This window comes from Colias eurytheme, chromosome 10 (genome assembly GCF_061535395.1).
Source record: "Colias eurytheme isolate Ceu_HAF_F1 chromosome 10, ilColEury1 Martin Lab GWU primary, whole genome shotgun sequence".
NCBI lineage: Eukaryota > Metazoa > Arthropoda > Insecta > Lepidoptera > Pieridae > Colias > Colias eurytheme.
Window position 1 is genome coordinate 8985117 of NC_142989.1, and position 17893 is coordinate 9003009.

General features: G+C 34.7%; 2 protein-coding genes across 2 annotated transcripts in view; one reads left to right on the forward strand and one right to left on the reverse strand.

The window, feature by feature from the left end:
* The window catches only part of lili (LMBR1-like protein lilipod), a 28932-nt gene that overhangs the window by 6369 nt on the left and 4670 nt on the right, over positions 1 to 17893 (reverse strand). Inside the window, exons 5-7 of the mRNA XM_090106308.1 lie at positions 13670 to 13822; positions 1676 to 1875; positions 291 to 452 (exon numbers count right to left, since the gene is read on the reverse strand). Coding sequence (XP_089962434.1) covers positions 291 to 452; positions 1676 to 1875; positions 13670 to 13822 — 515 coding nt within the window. The remainder of the gene's footprint in view (positions 1 to 290; positions 453 to 1675; positions 1876 to 13669; positions 13823 to 17893) is intronic.
* Positions 14427 to 17417, forward strand: LOC149905358 (tetratricopeptide repeat protein 12). The gene is made up of 3 exons (XM_090106312.1): positions 14427 to 14755; positions 16203 to 16448; positions 17023 to 17417. The coding sequence occupies exons 1-3, from the start codon at positions 14474 to 14476 to the stop codon at positions 17227 to 17229; spliced, it is 735 nt and encodes a 244-aa protein (XP_089962438.1). The 5' UTR covers positions 14427 to 14473; the 3' UTR covers positions 17230 to 17417.

Below are 17893 nucleotides of genomic sequence, written 5' to 3' on the forward strand. Positions count from 1 at the left end.
CAGAAATTAATATATTCACGGTAACCGTGAGATACACCTAGATTTGTATAGTAATGGTGTCAAGGCATAATGCGAAGAATGCATCTGCATATATTCTGTGTATTTATGTATTCAGTGTATTGATATCAACAAAGTATTCTAGGACGAGTTAATCTTATGCACTTACCATAAAAAAACGAATAAATGGTGTTACAGGTGGAGATAGTAAAGGTGTGGAATACAGGAAGGTGCACTTGGTACTTGGGAAAGTGATTTATACGCAGTCATATTTTATTATATTTCCAACTCACTCTGGTACTAAGCGGCAGAGCTTTAATCCCGATCAGCAGTTCCAGTGTATTCTGCAGCACCATTAACACCGTGATGGTAGTCAGTGCCAATAGCAATAACATCGCAAGCGGGTACACCACGTTACGTTGTAGAGATGATGTCTTGCGCTTGTTTTCCACTTCCTGGTAATAAATTATTATTATTATACCATACGTAAAATCAAGTATTTCTTTAGCTTATTTGTTATATTAGTACATTGAAAAATCTGTTGGCTTTTTCATGTGAACGAGTAACAAAATTAAAACATTTATTCACACAACTTTTTCGCCTTTTTACATTTTTCATTGATGTCTAAAGCTATAAAACTCTATCAATTCAAAATTATCACTGCTTTTTTTTCAATCGTTCATTTAAGAAGTCAAAGTATACCTATTTAAGTTTTATAATCCATTCACCGGAAAATAAATAAGCTATTAAAACCAATCTTGTAAAATTCCAATTTGAAAATGTATTCTCTAAAATTATAAGTTTATTTTTTACAACTATGCGTCCATATTTGCGCATTGTCTGTCCAATGATTGACAATAAATAATTAAATACAATATTTAAATACTTGGGTATTTTACACGATATAAGACCGAGTTGGCATTACTCATCTCAGACGATGTTTAGTATTTTAGAAATTTAGAAATTTATTACATTTCTAAAATTATTTTTATGTCCGATGAAAGTACATATTAATAAGTAACATAATACCAAAATAATAACATTTCTTATCGTCTATTTGTCGATAAATGTAAACATTAACTAAAATCGGGTCTGTTATATGTAATTACTATTATCTCTTAAAAGCAATGCCAAATCGCTTTTACGTTATCAATAATTGATTTACATTCATCTAAAGCATGCAATTACGGAATGATGATTCATCTCAAATGCAGATTGAAACATTCGCTACAGCAGCTATCGAATCACACACGTAATAGTGTAATAAAACAATTTTAAACGCTGTTAATGGCTGCATAATGCATTATCGAATAAAGCCCACGACTTATTGCTGACGACATATCACATCCGTTCTATCGATTTAAAAATAGGTATATGTATAATAATCAGAGCAAAAAAAAGTTTAGAAGAAGTAGAAAATAAACTGAAAAATTCCACTAATTAAGTAATTAGTAATTACAGCTAATGAGGCAAATCGTTTAAGCCGAACCAAAAATGTAACGTGAAATACTTTTGGCTATTACAAAATTTCAATTTGGTAGAACTAATTATTCTTGTTTACTTTTACTACCTACATAAAAAAGAGTGCCTAATAATAACAAGTCTCTAGTAATATTTTTTTTACTTTACACATTTTTTATAAACAATGATTTTATTTTTCATACAAACATGAACAAACCTTTCTCATAGCGACGATGCGATGTAACCTCTCATTCAGTCCGGCTTGCAGGGCGCCATTCCTGAGGCGTAATAAAGGTATTTCTTTCCCCTGAGATACGGATGCATTATTCTCCTTTGTTATTGATATACTCGCATCTATGGGGGCTGATATATCGCCACGGTCTGGGTACATTGGCTCTGGGGATATGTAGCCAACGCCTGGAAAAAGTTTTTCATAATTATATCGATGTACGTATGAGTCTAAGAGTTAGAGCGTATACGCACTATGCGGGTAGCCGCATTGCGGGTAGCCGTCCGGCTGACCGCAAGCACAATTATGTACGTAATATTCATTTCTATGCGCACTGTGCGGTCTGCGGTAGCCGCATCGCAGTGCGCATAGAAATGAATATTACGTACATAATTGTGCTTGCGGTCAGCCGGACGGCTACCCGCATAGTGCGTATACGCTCTAAGAGTAATTCACTTTATAGGCCAGTGGAAATTAACATTAAATTCGCAAAGCACGATGTAGATTTGAATTTTTGGTATGTTGTTTGGATCAGTTAGGGTGATGTAAATCCCAATTTGCAACTTCGAAAAAGTTGTGCTCGCTGCGCACCACGTGATAAACTGCGAAAATTTTGGACTTTTTTCACTTTTTGCTCTAAAAGTCATAAACTATGCGTTTCCGACAAGTATGATTCAGTACATAAATTAAGGTTATTAAATTTGCAACAATTTAAGCCTAACCGCAGCTCTCTAAACCTTATAACGACTAAACTGTGGCCATTCGAAGATGGTTCATTTTTCCCGAAATATTGAAATTTTTAGTTTTGCTCCCGTTTGAAGCAAAATATTGGCAAAAACCGCTCGTTCTATGAGAAGTTCGTATAATAAAGTTGTAGTGCATTTAATTTTCTTTCATAAGAGCATAGAACAAAGTCTGTGAGACAAATATTTCACACACAATATCTGAAAAACAAAAAGAAGGTAGAAATAGATTTTTAAAGAATTGAAACTGAGAGCATATAAAATCATAAAAAGAATAATACTTTTTCATTTGCAGGATAGGTAATTAACAAAATTACAAAATTTGGGAAAGTAGGAAAAAAGATTATACGCAAATAATAAACTGCGAAAATTTTGGACTTTTTTCACTTTTTGCTCTAAAAGTCATAAACTATGCGTTTCCGACAAGTATCATTCAGTACATAAATTAAGGTTATTAAATTTGCAACAATTTAAGCCTAATTAAAGCTCTCTAAATCTTATAGCGACTAAACTGTGGCCATTCGAAGATGGTTCATTTTTCCCGAAATATTGAAATTTTTAGTTTTGCTCCCGTTTGAAGCAAAATATTGGCAAAAACCGCTCGTTCTATGAGAAGGTCGTATAATAAAGTTGTAGTGCATTTAATTTTCTTTCATTAGAGCATAGAACAAAGTCTGTGAGACAAATAGTTCACTCACAATATCTGAAAAACAAAAAGAAGGTAGAAATAGATTTTTAAAGAATTGAAACTGAGGGCATATAAAATCATAAAAAGGATAATACTTTTTCATTTGCAGTATAAGTAATTAACAAAATTACAAAGCTAATTAAATTTGCAACAATTTAAGCCAAACCGCAGCTGTCTAAACCTTATAACAACTAAGCTGTGGCCTTTCAAAGATAGTCAGTTTTTCCCGATAATTTCAAATTTTTAGTTTTGCTCCCGTTTGAACCAAAATATTGGCAAAAACCGCTCGTTCTATGAGAAAGTCGTATAATAAAGTTGTAGTGCATTTAATTTTCTTTCATTAGAGCATAGAACAAAGTCTGTGAGACAAATAGTTCACTCACAATATCTGAAAAACAAAAAGAAGGTAGAAATAGATTTTTAAAGAATTGAAACTGAGGGCATATAAAATCATAAAAAGGATAATACTTTTTCATTTGCAGGATAGGTAATTAACAAAATTAAATTTTCTACAACTTTATTTTATGACCTTCTCATAGAACGAGCGGTTTTGCCAATATTTTGGTTCAAACGGGAGCAAAACTAAAAATTTGAAAATTTCGGGAAAAACTGACTATCTTTGAAAGGCCACAGCTTAGTTGTTATAAGGTTTAGAGAGCTGCGGTTAGGCTTAAATTGTTGCAAATTTAATTATCTTTGTAATTTTGTTAATTACCTATCCTGCAAATGAAAAAGTATTATCCTTTTTATGATTTTATATGCCCTCAGTTTCAATTCTTTAAAAATCTATTTCTACCTTCTTTTTGTTTTTCAGATATTGTGAGTGAACTATTTGTCTCACAGACTTTGTTCTATGCTCTTATGAAAGAAAATTAAATGCACTACAACTTTATTATACGAACTTCTCATAGAACGAGCGGTTTTTGCCAATATTTTGCTTCAAACGGGAGCAAAACTAAAAATTTCAATATTTCGGTAAAAATGAATCATCTTCGAATGGCCACAGTTTAGTCGTTATAAGGTTTAGAGAGCTGCGGTTAGGCTTAAATTGTTGCAAATTTAATAACCTTAATTTATGTACTGAATCATACTTGTCGGAAACGCATAGTTTATGACTTTTAGAGCAAAAAGTGAAAAAAGTCCAAAATTTTCGCAGTTTATCACGTGGTGCGCAGCGAGCACAACTTTTTCGAAGTTGCAAATTGGGATTTACATCACCCTAACTGATCCAAACAACATACCAAAAATTCAAATCTACATCGTGCTTTGCGAATTTAGGGTTTTTTAGTGTCGATTTCTACTGGCCTATTAGTCAAGCATTTATGGACGATTTTATTCCCCTTCTTTTTAAGAATTTTAATATGGTATGAAATCTTAAGAATAAAAAAGTAAAAACCATTTAAATATGGCGCATTACAATTTGAGTCTAGTAAAACTTATCTGAAGATAATGTTAATTGCAATTAACGATCTTACATTCATTGCTAATACATAGTTAATTTCAAGTGGCTCATTCATTTTCAACGACATCGTTTTATGTATAGTAGGCGGCAAGCAAGTGATAAAAGTATAGCAAACGATTATAAATTAATAATAAACTTCATAGATACAAGAATCCGTATGTAAATTTGAACAATTTTATATGAGAGGAACACGGCTGCATTCCCATTTCTTATTTCTTAGGATTCTTTTTATTTTTCGTCATTCAAAAGCTGCTTTATTCATTAAAATCACCTGGATTACTGACAGCCAGGTACATTTGGAATTATTTCAAGTCTTTGCACAAATTCAAGTAGATTTTTTTATAAAGCATTTAATGTTATAAAAGAAGAAATTAAAAAGAACTCAAGTTTGTATTGTGTATCGTGGAAAGCACCCTACCATATAACAAACACGAGCTAAGATTCAACAAATAATACAATTATTGCTGGCCGGTTTATTTCAAATGGAAATTAATTTACAATCAGTACTGCGTTGATTTAATTTGATACGAGTCGGTACCAAAATGTTCTATGGAAATAATGTATTTCATCATCTTTATTATGAATATGAAATGTTTTTTCTTTAACAGTTTAAATTTATCACAAATAGATTTTTTCTTATATCTAGAAAACAAAATAGACCCACGTGATCAATAATTTTCTCAAACATATTTAGAACACTCCACGCGAGAATCAAACATCGTCTGTCAAACGAAATGCAAGCAAAGCAGCTCCTCCAAAAGCATACAGTCAACATCTCGCAATCTGTATCCAGTCACACAACAAACAGTTTATTTATAAACGCCCTACTGGGCTGTATTTATTGAGTTTACAAGCAAAATATTATTATCAGACGCTTATTGTTCACGTCCCTTCTGCGTTCTATTGTTGCGATATGACGCTACAACGTTAGGCAACTACGCACAATGTGCATCGTGACAATGCTGCGTTTTAGTTTACCATAAATATGTGACTAGACTACCGTGTCCTAGCTTCCATGCTATACTTGTTCAGATTTTTACAAGCTTTCGTTAACAAAGCTAAATAAAATTTTTTATCCAACTTAAGTTTCTTCTGAATCCATACTTCTATAAAACTACAATCTATCGTCTATAAATAAACATTTTTTCATGTACATCAAAAATTCACGACCTGGCCTTAAACTTTAACTTGGTACAAAAATTTAAAACTGTTGCAATACCTTGAAAAAGTGGCACAGGTAAATATTTGGTGCTAATCAATGCAACGGAAAAAACTCGAACCTTCGAACTAAGGTTCAAAACGCAGGTAAGGTTCATAGTGCGGGCAGAGAAATTCTATCATAACTTCTCATGTGTCCTTATATTTTTATACAAATATTAATTTTATTATTGCTCTATCGATCGATACTCTATTAGAAACAGACTGTAATTAATTACACTATATCGATATTAATATAGAAACATAAACGATCAAACTTCAAGGACGTTCACCGCGCTATCGGCTGATGAACCCCTATCCCGGCCACTGCTTTGTTTTCATTTGCGTCTAACTGAATTATTTATTTAACATTAACCACAACATTTATATTTAAATGAATGTGTGATTATGTACTAGTACCAAATTTTCATATATATGAGGCGTAATATAGGAATCTCTTTCCCCTGAGATACGGACTTTACACTATTCCTAATCGTTAAAAAAAATCGAGAAGTACATAGGTATGTACGACGGGCTAGGGCCAATTGAGAGGTCATGGGCCATGGCCTAAGATATATTATTGTCTCTTATCAATGAGAAGAATTTCCTTCTTACAAATTAATAATTATACATATTACTGTCAGCTAGAGCTGAAGCTTTCGGCTACTTTTATACGAAAAATTAAGGTTTGATAATTGATACATTAATAAAACATGTGTCACTTCCTCTAAAAGATACTGATTCGATTCTCTCTCTCTCTAGAAGATACCACACGATTGTATTTCTACACACGTATATACCAAGAGTTGCGAAGGTCACACGGCTCGGAGGTCAGCCCAATTACGCTGGTCCGGAAACTGTTCAGCATTCACGAATTACCTACGAGATTAGGGCTCATCGATCATATTTACGTAACAATTCTACACGCTACATTGTTGGGTGTTCAATTAATGTGTTGAATCCATAGTAAATCTAATATCGTTATAATCTAATCTAATATAAATAAATCCTAAAGTATCTATGTTCAAATCAAAACGGCTGAAGGCTCCAAGTTGATAAACTAATAACAAAGAAAGGGCTTTTCATCGTTCACATAAAACTTGAAGAGCTTGAATAGAGAATTGAAATTTGTATTTTCGCTTTTACCCAAATATCACTGGTGGATGCATGTTGATTTTTCAGACTGCGTAATGGGTATAGTTATGTTTATCATTTGTTTGTTTCGAAATACACTCTTTCGCATTTAAACGGACTGGTGTAATCTTTTTCATGAAGAATGTTAGAAAATCAATGTCAAAAAATGTACACAGCAGTAGATAAAATATTGGCGTCGTAGACATAAAGGTTGACCTTTATCAATTCAAATAGGAAAATTTTACAAACCGCAGACAGATTTGGTACCTTTTTAATTGTTATCAGTTGCTAAGTATATCTACAAGATTAGAAATAATTATCATAAAAATATCTCATCATATCTCCAATTAAAAATTAAATTATTAATGTCTACAAAAATAATTGTTTGTTTTTTGGGAAAAATAAAAAAAACATGAATTAATATTTCTATGTAATTATATATATAACAGGTTTATAAATCAAGTATAGGTAATTTTTTAATACGGACGTATTCAAAATACCCGTAATGCCACTTAAGGCGTGAATCGGGTAGAATGACCTTTTAATACCGAAAATTAACTCTAGTTATAACCGTTTTTCTTCTTAGATTCTTAATGTACATATCTAAAAAAAATGTATATTAAAGTTTCGAATATGATAAAGGGCATGGTTGTTTTAATTTGTTTATTTTACAATCAGGTTTTTTGGAAAAAAATCATGAACTGAGGTAGATTTTTGGACTTTAAACCAAAACGCTAAGGCGCTGACTCCACGAGCGAGAAAATCGCGGCGATATTATCGTCGTGCCACGTATTTCTATACACTCTCTATGGAACCGTCTCCACACGGCGATATTATCGCCGCGATGCGACGAGTGGCAATGAGCGTGCGAAACGTCATTACATCGTCGCTAGCCCGCCGCGACTAGCAACGGGCCCGCCGCGCGCTCGCGACGATCGCGCAGCGGGCGCGCTGTCAAACGCAGCGTCATTTCAGTGTTGCCTCTGGTCTTCTCGTAGTTCTCTTCAAGGAAACGTGGCGATACCGTAACGAGTCGCCGCGGAAACGCTGCGATTCCGTTACGACTCGCGACGATACGCGGCGGAATTATCGCTCGTTCGTGGAGATTATCCGACGATATAAGGGCGGACTCGTCGCGATTCTCTCGCTCGTGGAGTCAGCGCCTTAGTCAATATAACGTCAATTATTGTAGTATTTTTACAGTGTGTTTATGAAATTATATATCCAACAAACCTACCCAAATATCATTTTAAATAATTTTTATACGTACTTTTACTACGGTAGATTCGCGCCGGTCCCCCGATCCCGCCTTGTAAATCGTCGTCAAGGTCGCTAGCCCCTATTAACGCCTTAATTACAGACGATATGGAAATGCATTTTTTCAAATAAAACATTGAATAAATGCGTTAAATTAAACAATACACGTCTCACGATATCGACCTTGATGCCAACACATTTGGCATTAGCTTATAATATAGGTGGTATGTACATTGTGACGAAATAAATATAAAATATTACATTATGCGTCGCGTTCCGCGTGTCGTGCTATTTATTTTACGTTTCAAATCTATATATGTGACTTGTTTACACCACGTCACATATAGAGACCGTGACAAGTAAATATATGAATAATTAAATTCGTTTGACTTTTCATTCATATTCTAGAATATTGTTATTTATTTTAAAATTTGCTAAAATTTTTCCAATAGGATAAGGTAACGATAAGTGATTTAACTACATATTTTAAATGAATAGAAAAACTAGAAGATCCGCAAAAACTAGACATCGCGGATGCGGTTCAACGACGTAGGTAATATTGAAACAAAAACATACAAATTAAGGAAGTTTCCTATGCTTACGCTTTCGTCTTTATGGCAATAAGGAACAAAAAATAAAGTCTCATATTTCGTTTGTATTTTTTGCATAATTTATATTTACATTCGTAATAAATTAGCTATGATCTTAGGGGCTTTAACCGAGATCATATAAAATATTATTGAGCATTGCATACATTATACAACAACCAACATTATAAAAAAATTAAACAGAAAAAATATTTGTCATAATAAGACGGAAATGACACAAGAATAATATGAGGAAGTGGCTCTATTTCACCTTGCAAGAAAATCTTTTAACCACAAAAATATACATGCAAATATATTAAAAATATACACTACTCAGAGTTTTACACACTACACCACATGTAATAGAACCGTACATAAACAGGTTAGGCTCTGAATCAAATGTCTGATTAATATAGTTGGCTGCGATATAAACACAAAATTAAAATCGTAATACATATGTCGGCGAAAGGTGTAGAATGTGGATCTATTTTCAAGCTGTGGGCGTTGCGTTGGGTAATCGAGCAAAGAAACACCTCTAACTCAAACATTTCTTTATTTACCACCGATTCGGAATGCAGTATCTACAGAGAAGAACCGGCAAGAAACTCCATAGTTGCTCTTTTAAATCATGTCAGTTTTACAATACAGTCATTTCTAATACAATCACTTGGTATTACAATTATGACCACTAATAAAATAAATATCACAAATAAGTTATAGTAAGCTACTACGTAATAGATGTGCACTCGGCAACGGTCGGCGAACGAATGACCCGAGTCGTGCGTGCGCTGCTTTTTATCGGTTCGCCGTTCGTTATTTTTTAAAGCTTCGACGGTGGCGCCGTCACGGCCATTCTGACATACGCTCGTCCTCGAGCGACTTCTGAACACCTGGGAACAAGACAATTAAAACAATGTGCTGGTCCGGCAAGCCCTTCAGCAACCGTGCTAGTCCGGAAATCTCTCCAGATTTCCCTCTAGCGTGCCAGTCCGGAAATCTCTCCAGATTTCCCTCTAGCGTGCCAGTCCGGAAATCTCTTTAGCTTACTGCGCTAGACCAGATTTCCCTATAGCGTGCTAGACCGGATCTGCAATCCCTATAGCCGAGTTCTTGGACCGGACTCCCTTCAATAACTCGCTCTCTCTTTTTTTGCACCATTCTTTTTTGCATCATTTTTTTTTGCATCATATTTTTGTATCATTTTTTTTTGCATAATAATTTTGTTTGCATAAATTTTTTTGCATAATTTTTTTTTAAGGATTATTTTTTTTCCTTTTCTTTTTTTTTTTACACAACAATATTAAATCTAAACTCACGACTCTCTCCACTCTCTCCACTCCTCGGCCATACTGACAATCGTACGTCCTCGTACGTCCCTTCTTGTTTTACAGCACTACGGTATTTCATCAAGGGATTAGACAACTATACCGCTCGGCCATACTGACCTTACAGAACACCAACAACATCCACATAACATAGACACGACTCTCGCTCACCACAAATAAAGGCTCAACTACCGTGGACTGCAAACCAGATAGCACGCACAATTCCTGCAATGAAATCATTACGTTACAATAATCCACGTTACAAACTTTTACTTTACACAAGTTATCTCCGATACAGTCATACTTGCGTCCTCGTACGCCATAATATCTCACACTACATTACTACGATAATTCATTTTCATTTTTTTTTTGTCAAAATAACATCCATCCTGTCTCAGCCTACACTGCCCCGATCCTACTGACCGGTCAGAACACACATGTTTTATCCTGGACCTCATGCCAGATAGCATATCACTTTCTTCTAATAAACGACATTACCGTAGTAATATTGGAATATTACGTAAATGTGTGTTGTGTGGACACAACACACATTTACTTCGTACAGCGTACGAGTAAACAGATGTCAGTATGCTACTGGTCAACTATGAAAACTGAAAACAGAGTGTTGCCGCAGCAAATCAGTAAAACGGTACGCGACCGTATCCTCAACGTTTGCGCTGCGTCATCGTGGCATCGCGTCATCGAGCCGCTGATGATGCTACGTTGCTCCATATGCTACGCAACCGCTGCGCCGTACTGTTAACTGCCTCGCTTCTAAGCGCTGTGTCGTAAAACGCTCTCTGTAATTTAGCTAATTAAAATCAATCTGACATTACCTGTCGTTAATTATGATCATTGACTATAGCGCAAAAATTACAATATCTTAAAAAGAATAATTCGTAACCGGTTAACTCAAAAAGTGGCAAAAGCTTGTTCTCAAACTTAATGATTTACCAACTTGAATTTAATGTAATCATGTGGTTAAAATTCCTTAACGGTATGTTAACTTTTGAAAACTCAACTTAAAACAATTGATAAGTGTAGGCTTAAACTCATCTGTGAATAGTTTCAACGTAATAAGAATGTACTGCTCAACAACTACTGTACAACTACCTAATTGATGTATTCAGTTGATGTCAAACTGCAGCTAGTCACAAAAACTAGATATTATCAAGGAATTACATTAAATGCACACAATGTAAATCGATTATACTATCGAATACTCCACGTTTAGGATTTGCGTTCTTATATTTTGAAGCTACAAAATAACCTTCAGAAAACCTGGATGGATTTTTTTCTTTTCTCTATTCAATTAAACAGACATTATATTCTGACGACAGTTATGTAAACTGTAAATGCGCGATTAACCTTGAGATTATTTTCAGTTATTATTTTTTTTAAAAAGAACATCGTAATATTTAACGGACCTTAACGTTGATGGGATAGTTAAGAGTTTAAAACCAAATCTAGACCCGTACTCCAATCATAACATTTATCTTACGCCAGATGTTTATTTGAACACACGCTAATTATCTGTGACATTGTATTATGAACTGCCTAAATAAGGACTTAATAAATTCTCTAAGTAAAAATTCAAAACTAAATGCCTCGATTTACCTTTCATTCGATCAAACTAAATCTGCCACATTTCATAAAACTGCATATTGTAAAAACTGTATACCTACTGTGAATTGTTCACAACTTTTTTTTTTTTTTTTTTTTAAGAAATGACCTCAAATATCACCCTAAATAAAACCTACGAAAAGTTTATTAAACCTCTAAGCACTAGTTAACGCATTGCTTTTCGTTTTTTTTTTTTTTAATCGAATAACAATAAGGCTGTCTTTGTGTAGCAATTAATTGCTATTTGTCAAGGGTATAGTCTAAATAAAAACTAACGCAGGTAGTTCAAGAAATGTATGCGGGTAGTCAAGAAACTAACGCGGGTAGTTAAGAAACTAATTTAAAAGTAATTCGCATACTGTTTTTGTTCTGATACACGGACAAGTGAATGTTTATTGTTTACGTTCGATTGAAGAATCTGGATGCAGTGTACAAATTAATGTGTTTTCTTTTTTTTAGTGTTAATTCTTAAACTTACAAACATTAAAGCAAGTCGTTACTTAATTCATCTTGAAGACATGCTTACGCCGCGAAGTATTTTTTTAAAATAACACGAATTACCTACTAAAGTAAACGCGTCTCTGAATAAGCGAAATACAAGTCACACGACCTACTGATAATTTATCACTGCGTAACTATAAGATGGGCTAAATGTAATGGAATAAGATTTAACTAACTACAAAACCGTAAAGCAATATCGCACGACCTAATAATAACATCACTGCGTGAATAAGTCGAGTTAAATGCAATAAGATTTAACTATACACTGGTCTTGTAGGTTACAACTTTTTACAAAATCTGTACGGCCTGTAAATCAGCGCTTTTTTTATGCAGCAATTAGCTGAGGCTGTGACGATTTTCCTCAATTAATTTTAAGATAAATTTTGTTTTTGGCAATAAATTTCTTTTTCTTTCAAATAAGTTACTACATTTTAAAAACCTTACTTTCTTTATCTAATTGCACACTCAAAGTGAAATGTTATCTACTGACCGATTTCTTACAAGAGAACATCAGAAACATAGTAATAAAAATAGTACGACTGACCAGATTCACCAGCACTTAGCCTCATACATGTGCCGAGTGGCAGCTGCCAACGCGTCGTTTCGTTACACCATAACCCTCCTCTGCCATGAACCACACGGCTTGTAGGCGCACCGCCCGCGCCACTGCTACTGCGATAACGCTGCGATGCCAGACTTGTGAAGTCATGATGAAGCGCTGCTCTCGATGATACGGGGTCCGACGCGGTGGTGCGAGCGGCAGTGGCATCCGTGCAGCGCGAGGCGAAGTTGCCACCCTGCCCGTACATAACGAGCTCTCCCTTTGTCACCGGCTGCTCAGTGACACGTATGCTCGTAGATCTGTAGGATGCCTCTTCCCGTTGAAACTGGATCGAAGTGCCACGTGGTTGCGGCATTTTGTCTTTTAATCAGCGCACGCATTAATTATATCCAGGTTATCGCCACGTGCTTTCTCATTTGCTCGATTTGATCCCACTTCTGATGTCGGCGAAAGGTGTAGAATGTGGATCTATTTTCAAGCTGTGGGCGTTGCGTTGGGTAATCGAGCAAAGAAACACCTCTAACTCAAACATTTCTTTATTTACCACCGATTCGGAATGCAGTATCTACAGAGAAGAACCGGCAAGAAACTCCATAGTTGCTCTTTTAAATCATGTCAGTTTTACAATACAGTCATTTCTAATACAATCACTTGGTATTACAATTATGACCACTAATAAAATAAATATCACAAATAAGTTATAGTAAGCTACTACGTAATAGATGTGCACTCGGCAACGGTCGGCGAACGAATGACCCGAGTCGTGCGCGCGCGCTGCTTTTTATCGGTTCGCCGTTCGTTATTTTTTAAAGCTTCGACGGTGGCGCCGTCACATATAAATTTTAATGCGATTAAAGCGTTTGAATGCCGTAAATCACTAAATATCAATAGCTTAATACATACCTGTAGCAAGCGAGTTATTGATCCTCCTCCTGACGGTGTCCTCTTCGAACGAATACACATAATACTCCTCGTTGAGGTCCCGCAGAAACTGCGGTTTCACGAGAACCCCGCCGACCACGCTGAATAACCTCACGAAACCCAACGGCGTAAACACTGTAGAATTAAAAATTGTTAAAAAACACGTAGGTACCTAAAAGTATTGTCTTTAGATATAAACTCGTCATCATCATCATCAGCCCATATACGTTCCTACTGCAGGGACATGGGCTTCCTATGAGGGTTCAGGCTACGCTGGCCAAATGCGCGTTGGCAGAAATAAACTAAAAAATTAATATGTTTGCTAGGATGGGAATTTAAACGTCGCAATAATTATAAATTCAGATACTGATACCTTTACGGTTTATTCGCACTGAACAAATTAGGTTTTTATCGTTTTAAACTGTTTTAAATTACATAATGATAAATATTCATATGCATTGTCTGAACAAGACATTCACTTTTGATATCATTGTGTGTGAAATTGTCACGTTTCCACAATAAAGTTTATTATTTCAGATTCTTCTTTGATTCCTAATTCCTGTGTATTGTGTAAAGTTTTAATTGTATGCTAGCTCTCTACAAATGCCAATTACACAATACATTGCGCACCAAACATAGATTATTAAAACCTCATTCGTCAACCCACAGATCATTGACTTGGCAACGGTAACTATGTACATTAAATCAATATGACAGACAACAAATGTGTTAAGCAAAACAACGGAGCAGCAACGGGATTATTAGCATACAAGTTATAACTACAAAATGAGTTTGAGGAAAACGTTCAAGAACCTTGCTCTTCACGAGGAAAGCAATTTGGAGTTGAACGAAGAATGGAACAACTTTGTGAAAAGGATGGGCGAAGTATCTGGTTTGGTAAAAGACCTCGCAAGTGGTGACAAGGAAAAAGCTGATGCAGCTAAGGTTCTAGCCGATCAGTACCTCGAAGGGAAAGTTTTTTTAGATGAAGAAGTAAAAATGACGATAAAAGATGACCGTACCGTTATAAACCAGAAAGCTTTTCAATCTATGGACAAGAAAGATACGGTATTTATCTGCTTTTAAAACACAGACAAAAAGCAATATTTTCTAAACATGTTCACAACGCAACCTTTAGCGATGCCAATATTTTAAAGACATTTAGTGCGATTTATAAATAGAAAATTATCTAATTCCATACCATTGAACAATAATTTTTAATTACTGATAACTATTTACGGCTATTCATAAGTTAGAAATAATCTCAGTACACGCAAACTACATAGGTTATCAATAATCAATATATTATTAACTAACACAACACGCTTATTAGTCTCTTATCATTACCTAAGCTCATAGAAATTCACGCTTAAAACACGTTTTACATTATAAATAGAACGATATTAAGTAATGATAGTTCATAAATAGCACGATTGTATTGGTGAAAGCAATTTGGCTCGTGTACCGCTATAAATACCTACCATTCTACCAATATTCAAAGAAAGTTCTGCGGTAATCTAAACATCTAAAAATAATATAGACGTCTTTCTCTTCAAATAACTACAGACAAAAAATAGTACGAAGAAAAAGATACATCTGTGCTATTTAAATCCGCTTAAAAGGCAACCATTCAGCCCGATCTTTACATTCTAAAATTTTTCTGTAAGTGGTCTCTAATATAGCTTAAAAATAAAACTATTTCGAGATCAAACTAGCATTGTTTCATCGTCTGTTTTCTCGAAACTTTGCTCTTTTTATGAGATAGAGAAACACCCACCGGGCCCAAGGCCAGTTTTTATCTCATTTTATCATTGAGTTACCCTTAACAATGTGTAAAGCCTCATTCAAAATCACAGATATAATTTCATACGTAAATAATCTTCTTAGTAAAATACCACGATCAATTTTGTTTACTTCTTGAACATTATCCGGTGCTATTAATGTGATTATAGAAGCTGCTAAGTAGCTTAAGTTTCAGTAAGCATTCATACAAGTGACACTTCTAAGTTACGAAATAACCTAGGTAGTTATAAATAAAATAATATAAACAAACACGCGCGTGAAGACCTTGTATCTGAAATCCAAACAACTGGTAATCTAACATAGACGATTAACGGTACTGACCTAATAGTGACTAACTGTTACTAAATATGCTTCATTCGCGTCCTTTTAAGCAATTTTGTCCATATTTGTGGAAGAACTGTTTTAACTGTTGTAATTCAAAATTGTGCTGGATATATATTGTTCTGCACTGATATTTTAATATTTATATGACTATTGTAACGCAGCAATCAAAATGGGCTGCAATTTTTATCAAAATTGACACATTAACCCAATTTACTTCAAGTGTGGAAACTATTGTATCAAGTCAGATATTAATGTTAACGTTTATCTTTGCTTCTCATAAATTGAAACAGCTCCATTGTCGCAAATTTAATAATTTGAGTCAAATGCTTAAACCATTTTTTTTTATTTCGAATTCATGAACATCTGAAATAATTCATAATTTCGCCAGGGAGAAATCGATAAGGATGCATGGATGGCTGAAGTAAGCAAAGATGCAGAACGCCGCGCGCTGGACCGCAAAATTCGCCACGAAAAAGCTGACACACTAAAGACCCAAGCAATTAAGGCTTTTCGACGTGAAGAATACGACAGGGCCTTGTCTTACTACAATCGTGCCATAGAACAAGTTAAAGACAATCCAATGTTTTACTGCGACAGGGCTTTAACAAACATTAAACTAGGACACTTCGAAAAGGTAATTACAGTGTGGTTACTTTGAAGGTCATCGCCCTCCGTTGCATGCATCCAAGAGACTGGTTTTGAGCCGATAACGATGTTATTCAAAACGCGTTAGTTATCTACAACAAATACCAAATGCAAACGCATTTACTGGTCCCTAGTTACTCTCCGCTTACGATTTATCAATCATTTATAAAATTTGTTTCAAAGCCAAGACATTTACGAAAACAATTACGACGATGCTGAAGAATCTAAAAATAGTGTTCTGGTTTTATCTAGCAGCGGCTAAATAAAACGTGTTTGATGTCTATTGAAATAAAACCAATACAAGCGTATCGAATCGAATCGTATAAATTCGATAGAGCACGTGAATAAACTCAATTAGTGGTTTAAGCAAACAAAAAATTATACAGTCGGCTTTAACTGAAGACATTAATTAAATTTGAGTTCACTGTTCATGCGAGTAGATTACATCGCTTTAACTAACATAGCATACACCTATGATCGATAACATTATTAGTATTGTCTTATCAAATGGCAACATTTTTATAGGACCGTTATATGTCTATTAAATAATAATTTCCGAACAGGTGTTCAAAGACTGCGAATGGGCGCTACGGCTGAACGAGAAGAGTTTCAAAGCTCGGCTCTACAAAGCGAAAGCTCACAAGGAGATGGAAGAATTTGATAAACTGGAAGAGTGCAAGAAGGAACTGTACGATATGTTCCCACAACACGACGACCTCATTAAATACTTCCTGGATAAAAAGGAAGGACTCGAAGAAGAGACTGAGTAAAAAATATGTTTTGTTGTATAGTTTCGTTGTCATGTTATTGTATGTTACTTTACATCGATTCTCAATATACTTTAATTACTATCTAGAATCTATACTTATCTATATTTTATCACGTATTTCGTAATAATTCGTATCAGTGGCGTACATTTGAACTTGGAGGAGATTAATTTGATAAATATTGCCTAATTAATATACGTATATCAAACTTAGTCTAATAAAAATGTAGTCTTTCCTCCATTTACCATAAATGTTTGAAGAAATTCCCCGCAAGCTTTCTGCCGATTCATATTAGTAGGCGAGAGTCGGGTGTGCCGATATGACTTGCAATCGGTTAGAGCTCCAAAAATGAATACAATGATAAAACTCGGTCAAATTAATTCCACTCACAAAGCAATACTTAAAAATCATAATCTTACTAATATTATAAATGCGATAGTGTATTTGTTTGTTTATCTTTCACATCGCAACGAAGCGATATTATAATACCTATGAATTTTATGTCTGGATATATTTAGGAAACTTGAGAGTGAGAAAGGTTTTTTCCGCAGTAATATTCTCTAGGAAATTATGGTGCGCATTCCAATCATTCCGAAATTTATAAGTTTCTATAGATGGGGTATTGAAAATATGACATGTGTGGCAAATATTATTTATCTTTCACCAC

What these genes read in the sequence shown, in the direction of transcription:
- LOC149905358 (XM_090106312.1), top strand. Translation starts at nt 14,474, where the DNA reads ATGAGTTTGAGGAAAACGTTCAAGAACCTTGCTCTTCACGAGGAAAGC. An exon ending in CTATGGACAAGAAAGATACG is followed by an intron (nt 14,756 to 16,202) that starts GTATTTATCTGC and finishes TAATTTCGCCAG; the next exon opens with GGAGAAATCGATAAGGATGC. An exon ending in AACTAGGACACTTCGAAAAG is followed by an intron (nt 16,449 to 17,022) that starts GTAATTACAGTG and finishes ATTTCCGAACAG; the next exon opens with GTGTTCAAAGACTGCGAATG.